Source organism: Trichosurus vulpecula, chromosome 1 (genome assembly GCF_011100635.1).
Source record: "Trichosurus vulpecula isolate mTriVul1 chromosome 1, mTriVul1.pri, whole genome shotgun sequence".
Lineage (NCBI taxonomy): Eukaryota > Metazoa > Chordata > Mammalia > Diprotodontia > Phalangeridae > Trichosurus > Trichosurus vulpecula.
This window is the reverse complement of record NC_050573.1, coordinates 212,184,779-212,195,380: the sequence shown is the minus strand read 5'-3', so window position 1 is coordinate 212,195,380 and position 10,602 is coordinate 212,184,779. Positions and strand designations below refer to the sequence as shown.

The following is a 10,602-nucleotide window of genomic DNA, read 5'->3' as shown; positions in this document are numbered from 1 at the left end:
ATTAAAGGGGTGAATGGGTAAATTCAGGATGTAATTAGGAAAGGGAGAAAGGCAAAAATTGCATAATAATAACACAATTTAAGGTTTACAAAGCACTTTAAAGATATTATCATTTAATCCTCACAACAACCCTGAAATAGGAGGTAGAATAGGATTTGCTGTGTGAAATACTGTACTATAAATACACAAAGGCATCTTGGTAGACCATTAAAAAATGAGTAAATGAGGGTTAGAAAAATTTGGGGTACAGTTAACTCCTGTGAAATTAACTTTCTTTTTCTTTTTTAATTTCTTCATAGGAAATGGCTCTGAAAGTTAAATGAAACCAAGAAAGCATACTAATAGAGTGTTGCTACATATTTTGGGAAGAGCATATCAGAAAATAAGTGATCAGCTGGATTTGGTAACCAGTCATAATGAAGAAAATTAGTCTTAAGACCTTTCGGAAGTCTTTTAACTTGAATAAAAGTAAGGAAGAGAATGATTTTGTGGTAGTACAACAACCATCACTAACCACTGACTTTGGAAAAGATGATTCCTTGTTTAGTAGCTGCTATGGTAAAGATTTGGCCAGCTGTGAAATCAACAGTGAAGATGAGAAAAGTGGGAAAAATAGATCCAAAAGTGAAAGCTTAATGGGTACATTAAAAAGGCGACTTTCAGCAAAACAAAAGCAGAAAGGCAAGGGCAGCCCACCATCTGTGAACTCTGCAGATGAGGACACCTTCTCCTCTTCATCAGCTCCAATAGTCTTTAAAGATGTAAGAGCTCAAAGACCATTAAGGTCAACATCTCTTCGTAGTCATCATTATAGTCCTACTCCATGGCCTCTTCGTCCAACAAATTCAGAGGAGACCTGTATCAAAATGGAAGTAAGAGTCAAGGCTTTGGTTCACTCCTCCAATCCAAGCCCAGCACTGAATGGTGTTCGAAAAGATTTTCATGATTTGCAGTCTGACAGTGTGTTCCAAGAACAAAACAGTACATTAAAAAGTACAGAATCTCAAAATGGAGACCTGCATCTTCACATCGATGATCATGTGCCTGTAGTTATTGGACTTATGCCTCAGGACTACATTCAGTATACTGTGCCTTTAGATGAGGGAATGTATCCTTTGGAAGGATCACGTAGTTATTGCCTGGACAGTTCCTCTCCCATGGAAGTTTCAGCTGTTCCTTCTCAAGTAGGAAGGAACTCATTCCATGAGGATGAGAGCCAGGTAGACCAGGACATAGTAGTTGCCCCAGATATCTTTGTGGATCAGGCAGTTAACGGCTTGTTGATTGGCACCACGGGAGTCATGTTGCAAAGCCCAAGAGTTAATCACAATGATGTCCCTCCACTCTCACCATTGCTACCTCCAATGCAGAATAATCAAATCCAAAGGAACTTTAGTGGACTGAATGGCACAGATACACATGTGTCAGAAAGTATGCGTTGTCATTTGAATTTTGATCCTAACACTGCTCCTGGAGTTGGAAGAGTTTATGACTCTGTACAAAATAGTGGCCCTATGGTTGTGACAAGTCTTACAGAGGAACTGAAAAAACTTGCAAAACAGGGATGGTACTGGGGACCAATCACACGCTGGGAGGCAGAAGGAAAGCTGGCAAATGTGCCCGATGGTTCTTTTCTTGTTCGTGATAGTTCTGATGACCGTTACCTTTTAAGCTTGAGCTTTCGCTCCCATGGTAAAACGCTTCACACTAGAATTGAACATTCAAATGGTAGGTTTAGCTTTTATGAACAACCAGATGTAGAAGGGCATACTTCTATAGTTGATCTAATTGAACATTCAATCAGGGACTCTGAAAACGGAGCTTTTTGCTATTCACGGTCTCGGTTGCCTGGATCTGCAACCTACCCTGTCAGACTGACCAATCCTGTATCACGGTTCATGCAGGTACGTTCATTGCAGTACCTGTGTCGTTTTGTCATACGTCAATACACCAGAATAGACTTGATTCAAAAACTGCCTTTGCCAAACAAAATGAAGGATTATTTACAAGAAAAGCACTACTGAAAGCTTATGGGAATCTTGCATCTTGCACTTTGGGAACAAGAAAAAGAGATTGAAATACAGTTTACAAACTTTCATTGCTATCAGAATCTTTTGCTGCCATAACTATTTTCAGTTTTATGTGTAAACAAGAGTAATGCATTGTTTCGTTTGGGGATGGGGAGGTGTTGGCAAGGTGTCTTAAGTTTATTTTTTGCTTTTTAAAGGAAAAATCTTGAGGTTTTTAGAAGTGTGAAATCTTTTCATCAATGTGCAGAATAATCACAATGTGAATTATCAGATTATACTTAGTTTTCCCTCCAAATCCTTTGCTGCTATCCACTGTGATTTTTTTGCATTAAAAGCACATTTCATGTGTATTCAACCATAAGTAAAATTGAGTGAAACTTGTTACTCATCTCTTCAGAAAGACCCGTTTTCAAAAGATACTCTTCAAGAAGCTAGTATAAAAAAATTAAAATTGGTATCAGTATCATACCTTATACTTTAAGAAAGTACTCTTAATTTGGAATATATAAAATCATATAATTTAGGTGAATGGAACATAGACAATGCAGCATATCTTTTGAAACAGTCATTTTTTTGTTAATTATCTCTGAGTTTTTATTTGTTTTTTGATTCCAAGAAGTTAAATACTTTATTGCTTCCATTTTCATCTTGTGGTTTGCTTGGCTGCCAAAAAATGGCATTCCTTTAAAAAATCTTGAAAACTATGTTACTCACTAGTATAGGACACGGAGCCTCTTCTTTACTTAAACACAGGCACAAATTGGCATAACATAAATTTCACCATGAAAGTAGATCTATTAATTGAAGAAATACCGCACGATAATAGATCACAAAGGATATTCTTTGCCAACATCGATTTTTATGTTACCTACATTGCCCTTTGGCAAAAATGTTTTATGTGTGATTTAATTTGTATGACATTTTCTTGGTTAGAACTTGATTGTACAAATTATTCTCATTAATTTGATTATATTTCAACTCCAAAACTGATAAAAAAAATTTAAAATGTACTGTTTTGTATTTGAAATTAGGGTGACATTTTTTCATATGTGATTATGGAAAGGTGCTTGATTTACACAGAATTTCGTTAGATATAAACTGTGGGAATTGTGGAGTGTATGTATTTAAGAATTAACAAGCCCATATCAGGAATACTGAGGTCCTAATGCCTCCCATTTCTACTGCCATTCAGAAAGTGGTTTGTAAATTCAGCAGTCTGGGCTCAAAAGAATTCATCATTTGCTAGTCAGTGAAATATTTCTCTTTCATGGACCCTATACCACTCTGATGTAAAATTATACATTTTGTTTAAAGAACACCAGAACCTAATTTTGTTAAATAGTTATGTTTCACATTGAGAAGTTCGTCCCTTCCTACATACTTTGATGTCCAATTCATAGCAAATCATGTAATTTTCATTTTTCTTAAAGATGAGGAATTCTTTCCCTTCCACCCCTCCTTCCCTCAGTTTGTAGTGTCTATTGTTTTATCATTACTTGGTGTTATAATGCACTGTTTTGGAATTGCTTAGAACAAACTTAATTTCTTTTTCCAAGTTAAAAAAAGCTTTAAAGGAAACAATCCATTATCAGATGAAAATTTGGAGGCTTTTTCCTTATTATTAAATTGTCATTTTTCCCTTTTCCTATTCCCACATATTGTGGAACTTGCTGACTTGTCAGTCAGATATATTTATGTAAACTTGCATCCTTATTTTTTCTTTGCTTTTAGAGGATAAGATTTTACCCAGAAAAAACATCAGCTCTACTATGGCTTTTATTTGGAACAAGGGAAGGATGGTATTTCATTTTTATGGAATTGTATCTTGTGGGGAAGAAGCTTCTTTAATTTTACTTTACTTTAAAATGTATTTCACTTAATAAAATGGAGTAGATTTTAATAATTGAAACATTCACTATTAGTGATTTGAATTAAGAATGATAAAAATTTATTGAACTCATGCAAGATATGGTGTATTGTTTTCTCCCCAGGAGACTGATTTTTAAACATCACATTTAGGTTGATACAAAAGGCCTGGTGCTAAATCCCTGTTGGTGATGGGCATTACTAGAGAGATAATTCAAAGACATTCTTTAGAAAAATATTGACAAAGCCTTCCTTTTAAAGAAACATATTTACTCTTTCTACCACAGAGATGCTGGTTTATTCGGCCCCGCCCCCTCCCACCCCTAGCAGAAATGCCTGGTGACTTTTAGCTCCCCCTATATTTCAATTTGGTCACATGGAATAATTTTGAACATAGTCTAAAGCCTGCATTTTGAAATGATTTCATATATTTACTGGTTATTGAATTCTGAATTAAACTTGGTGTTTTGTTTTTTTTTTTTGGTTTGGTTTACTTAAATGTTTTTATAATCCTCTTTTGTGTTTTTGGAATACAAATAGTAATAGTCTTCTAATTCATATTGCCACTTGTTGATGTGCTTTCACATGTGTCCTTAATATAAAATAATATTTTAAAGTAGTTTTATCCCTAAAGCTGACCTAATTTGAAATTACTGTAACCTGTCCTCGAAATTAAAAAAACATGTGCCAAGAAATTAATGTGTAATCATAAACATAATGGTGATTGAAGTGCATTGCAGCTATTCAGTCATTGTAGGTTGAGGTAGTACATTATAACTAGGAAGGTTGTGTCTGTGGTATTAAAGGAAGCTGGTTGAAAATGGTAAGACAAAGTCATCATTCACCCAGTTATTGGGTTTGCGTGATCCAGTTTGACTGGTTTTTCCCCCCTTCTGCTGAAACCGACTGACTTTTGGAGAAGCGTGTCAAATGATAGCTTGTGTTTCACGAAGTAGGCATAACCAAAATCTTTGCTTATGAGAAGGAAGTAAATGGGAAAGTTGTGTCAGTTTTTGCCAATAATAGATGAGAAAAATGAATCTTCATATAAAACATGTTAAATGACAAAAGCTATTTTCATACTTCCAGTACACTGCTGTATAAAATGAAGAATAACAGAATACTATTGAAAGTACTTGAAGATGTTTAAAAAAAAACACAAAGGAAAAATTGTTCTCATTCAACTTGGTGCAATACTCTTAAAGTTTGGAAGGCAAACCCTGAGGTTAGGAGATGACTATAGAATGAAAATAACTTTTAAATCTAGAATTTCTGAACCAGCCATTTAGATCAGCCATCTTGCTCTTAAAGAAAACAATGTGCCAAAAGGCTAAATTATTGGAATATGATGAATAACATAAATTACACATTAAACATTACTTTATAATTGCTGAGCCAGTATTATTAAAACAGGATGGAAATTAGTAAAGTCTTAAGTAGGGAATGAATATGCAATGTCTCAAATTTTGCTGGTGCCACAAAAGTCTAAATATTTTTCTTAAGATCACTGCTTTCAGAAATGCCAATTTTAAAATATTGTATATTTCATAGTTTTCATGATAAGAGATATTACTTTATGACTGATTCAGAAGAATAATTTTTATTTTAATCCTAACTGCATTTCATAGTATGTGAATTATAAATTTGAAAATGGAATCACACTACCAGCAATAGATAGTATTGTTGAATACACTAATAAGGAACAATCCCCCTGTTCCAGGAATAACTTTTAAATCCTAAACTAAAATTATTGGTACGGTAGTAATTGCAAATTTGGTTTCTTTTAATACTTTTTTAATCCTGTAAAGAATGTTTTTTATAAACATCCTTTTTATTAATAGTTAATCATAACATGGAAAATGTTGTGTAGTTGCTGTATCCGAAAAGTGTTCCATACTACACCCACAGATCATGAAAAATTCTTATAGAATTTTGTATTAAGTATACATGTTGGGTTAAAGAAATTTTATAGTGGTGATGGAGTGCCATGAAATTAATACTTGCAATCCAGATTGCTGTAGTTTACACTTTTCTGTATGTCAAACCAGGTGTGTACCATTTGTACTGAGCACACCACAGAATGAGAATTATCCAAAGTCCATTGATTTTAATATGTGTTTTGGTTTGTAAACAAAATTATAGTAATTTCTTGCACATTTTTGGAAAATAATTGTATAAGAACTTATGTATCTGCTTCTAGATACAACGTGTAAATAAAATTTTCATTCACAAAATAATCTGCTTAGTATTCTATATTTAATCTGAATGAAGCAAATTTTAAATTTGTGTGGTTGCCCAAATTATTTCTGAATGTGTCTTAATCAGAAAACTTGGAAGTCAAGAGATGAAATGTAATCAACTATATTTCTCATTTTATTTGTATAGAAAAGTAAATATATTTCCTTATTTGTAGAAAAATAGATAAAAAGGGAAAACTAGTTCAATACAAGTAAATTTATTGCTGCTTTCTTCCATAACTACACTTTAAACCAAAACATTTTGTTACTTCTTATTTGTTGGAAAAGTAAAAATAAAATTACAATAGAAATATTTTAGGAAAAGGAGGATTTTATTCACTGAAAGAAAAAAAAAGCAGTTGTTTACAGTAGCCTTTCAGAATATAAGGGTCAAAAAGAGTTCAGAAACAGAAGTGAACATGGAGGAATGAGCAAGAGAGTTGAGCAGATAATGAATAAATTTTTAAAACATTTATATAGCAAAACCCTTACTGATTGAGGAAAGACAGAATGGGTGCTAGGCCTGAATGAGTTAAAGTATGAATTATAGGACATTCTCAAATACAACCAATTATTGTCAAGTACAAGCATATAAAGATGACAAGCAATTGTCCTTCACTTAATGATCTTATCTAAACGTATAAGACATCAAAATAAGGTAGAACGTAATAAGGGCAAAGAGTCAAAAGTCCTACAGAAATTTGAGGAGGGGTTACTTTTAGGAAGAGAAAATCACAAAGCTCTATGAAATAGTCATTTAGCTCTGAAAACACTGGACAAAAGAATTTTACATAAAAATAATGTTTTATAATTTACCACCCTATGTGGTAAATTGTGGAAGTAACACTCCCATATCATAGATGAGGAAATGAAGTCTCTGAGAAATTACTTCAACTTAGGGATCATACAGTAAGTAGTACGAAGTTGAGATTAGAACCCAAGTCATCTAACTAGAGGTCATATATATCAAGAATTCTTAATTGGAGGTCTGTAAACTTATTTTGATAACTTTTAATAAAATTGATTTATTTTGCAATCCTGTATATTTTATGTGTTTAGTCAATAAACATTTATTAAGCACTTGTTATGTGCTGTGTATGATACTAAGTCCTGGGGATACAAAAAAGCAAAAGACAGTTTCTGCCCTTGAGGAACTTGCAATGGAATGGGGGAGACAACATGCAAACAAATATGTATAAACAAGCAATGGGCAGGATAAACAGGAGATAATAGCAGAGGGGAGGGACCAGAATTAAGAGAGATCAAGAACGATGTCTTGTAGAAGGTGGGATTTTAGTTTGCCTTGAAGCCAGGGAATCCAGGAGGTAGAGGTGAGGAAGGAGAGCATTCTAAGCATGGGGAACAGCAAAAGAAAATGCCCAGAACTGAGAGACGGGCATCTTATTCAAGGAATAGCAAGAAGGCCAGTGTCACTAGATCTCAGAGATCATATCCATCAGACAGTCAAAAGAGTCCCCAATGCAAAAAGATTAACAACCCCTGCTCTATATACACCATCTTGTTCTAGGAGGCCTCCTAGCCCACTGACTTCTCTGAATTGACTGTGAGTACCATAAACCAAAAGTCTTATGGGTGAATCAACCACTTGCATGCTATGGTGAGTTTAAATTTTATTCCTTGAAGTTGTCCATTTCTCGTTCTGCTTCAGGAGCCAGGAGCCATACATAACTACGTTTACTATGCCCTACCCATACCTTGCTGATAAAGTGAGTTAAACTCATGTTACCCTTTCCCTATTCTCTGTCGTCACTGGACCTCATCTATTTTACTGTGAAGATAAAAGCCATACATAGTGAACTCTATGTTAGATTATTATTCAAAATCCCTCTCCATTCTTTTCTCCTTGACTCCAGCCTAGAGACCAAGAGTTTGTTGCCAAAGCCAACCTCTCTGATAATGCTCTTGATTATAGCTTAGCTTTTCTGTCAACCTCTAATTTATTGGATCTTTTCCGTCTGCCTATAAACATTCCCATCACTCTCATCTTTAAAAACCTTACATAAGTTACCATTCTGTATCCTTACTCCACATTCACATCCAAATTCCTAAAAACGAAAAACACCAATTTAGCTCTTCTTTCCTCTCCTCTTCCTCATAATACTTTGTTTTGTCTTCTTACCCCTCAGTCTACCAAAACTGTTCCCTCCAGGTTTACTAATGACATTTAAATTGCTAAATAACAGTCTTTATATGCCCTGGGTACTTCAGCTTTCATGGTATTACTTCATTCTAGCTCTCCTTTTACCTGTCATGCTGCTCCTCATGCTCCTTTTTTGGGTTATCCTCCTCTTCTGAGTTTGAGGGTTGGTATTCTCCAAAGTTCTGTTCTGGGTCCTTTTCTCTTTCAGTATGCTCTCACATGGGGATATTATCAGTTCCACAGATTCAATTATGTTTGTACAAATAATTCTAGAACCTATCTTGCTCTAGCTCCAATCTTGCCTCTCCAACTTCCTGCTTGGCAACTCCACCCTGATATCCCGCAGGGAACTCAAACTCAAGCATGTACAGAGCAGAAATCATCTTTACCCTAAACCTAGCCCTTTTCCCAACTTGATAATGTGTCAACTCTCCACTTACATGGTCACTACCTTAGTTCAGAAATCATCTTTACCCTAAACCTAGCCCTTTTCCCAACTTGATAATGTGTCAACTCTCTACTTACATGGTCACTACCTTAGTTCAGGCCCTCATCTCTCACCTGAACTAATTGCAACCAATTAGGATCCTGGCTTCTACTCTCTTATGTCTCCAATACATTTTCTACACAATTGCCTAACTAATGTCCCTAAAAGAACAGATCTGACTGTGCTATTCCTTTTCTCAAGAATCTTCAGTAATTCTCTTGCCTCTAGAATAACTCCTCAAAGGTTATTTAATGTCCTTCACAGTGAGTACTCCAGACTACTTTTCTATGTTTATTCCACATAGCTCCAAGCAAACTAAACAGCTTACTGTCCCCAGAACTTGTTATTCTATCTCCCATCTCTTGCCTTTGCCCAGGCTGTGCATCATCCTTGAATGCTATCTCTCTTCACCTCCACCTCTTTATTTCTAGCTTCCTGCAAGGTGTTACCTTTTCCCCATCTACTTGCTGCCTTTCCCCTCACAAATGGAAGAGAGTGATGCTCACCAAAAGAAGGTTATAGTAAGGATTCCCCCCTATTCTATCAGTTGTATTCTTCCAACCCTTGAATTCTGTGACACTTTGGGGGGAAAGCAATTTTTAAAGGAGGATAAGAAAAATAAGTCTAACAGCAAGAATCCTCTAAGCCGGGGGGTGAGTCAATAGGCAGCAGGGACATTTAGACCCTATAGTAAGTAGCGCAAGAAAAAGATGTGGTATCCTCCTCTAGGATTGGGGTAGAAAGATACCCTGTGAGAAGGAAGTAAGTTTGGAGGGGGCATCAGCTGTGCCATCCAAGGACCATGAGGTGCAAGGTACAGGAATGGTAGCAATCATGAATGACTCAAAGTAGATACCTCCCAACCAAGATCACACCCTCAGGCAAAACCCCACGGGTATTCCTTGCTTATGGCTTTGAAGATGAAATGGGCAAGCAGCTAATAATTGATTCAGTTTTGTTAGACCATAATATTGGGAAAAAAGGAATATTATGAAATAAGGAAAAATAGGTTAAAACCAGATTGTGGAATACCTTGTGTGCCAGGCAAAGGAATCAGCATTTTATCCTCTAGACCATAAACTTTCAATCATTATATCACCAATGTGATACAGCCACTGCTATGAATATAGAGGGGAATTCCCAGGTTTGAATCACAAGCTATAACAGACTCTCTCCATTGAAAGGTAAACTAAGACATTGATTTAAACACCAGAAAGCCAAATCCATCATAGTAACAAAACCTATATACGTTATCAATGCAGGGAGCACCACCATCCCCAAGCCTTCCCTCAGTCAGGCCTCCCCACAAACCAGCTCCCTTAAGCAAAATCACTCCTCTCACTCATGCTAGTTCCTCTGCCTGCTCTCTCTTTCCCAGCTCTGACTGCACTGTCTCAGTTCTTGCTCCACCCCTTCCTGCTCTACCCTTTCAGCAAGCTCCTCCCACCACAGACTCATGTGACTCAGACTCATGTGACTCAGGCAGGTCACATGGACCTATTAAGGAACATGAATGATCTTCCCATTGCATTAATACATTAACAAACAATCATACATACCTATAAGTAAAAAATAAATGAGCATGCATTTTGTACATATATACAAATATGTCTACTAATATGTATAGACTTGCTTAACAACCTGTATTTAAGAGGTAGATGGAGTAGTAGATAGAACTAACTTTATTTTTTTTTAATTTATTTAATATATTTAGTTTTCAGCATTGATTTTCATAAGAGTTTGAATTACAAATTTTCTCCCCATTTCTACCCTCCCCCCACTCCATGATGGCATATATTCTGGTTGCCCTGTTCCCCAGTC

The 10,602-nt window shown here is 35.7% G+C and overlaps 1 protein-coding gene across 1 annotated transcript; it reads left to right on the top strand.

Annotated features, from left to right (window-relative positions):
* Positions 1 to 316: 316 nt before the first annotated feature.
* On the top strand, positions 317 to 6,422 carry SOCS6 (suppressor of cytokine signaling 6). The gene has a single exon (XM_036766930.1). It carries the CDS (start codon positions 417 to 419, stop codon positions 2,022 to 2,024), a length of 1,608 nt encoding a protein of 535 aa, XP_036622825.1. The 5' UTR covers positions 317 to 416; the 3' UTR covers positions 2,025 to 6,422.
* The last annotated feature ends 4,180 nt before the right edge of the window (positions 6,423 to 10,602 follow it).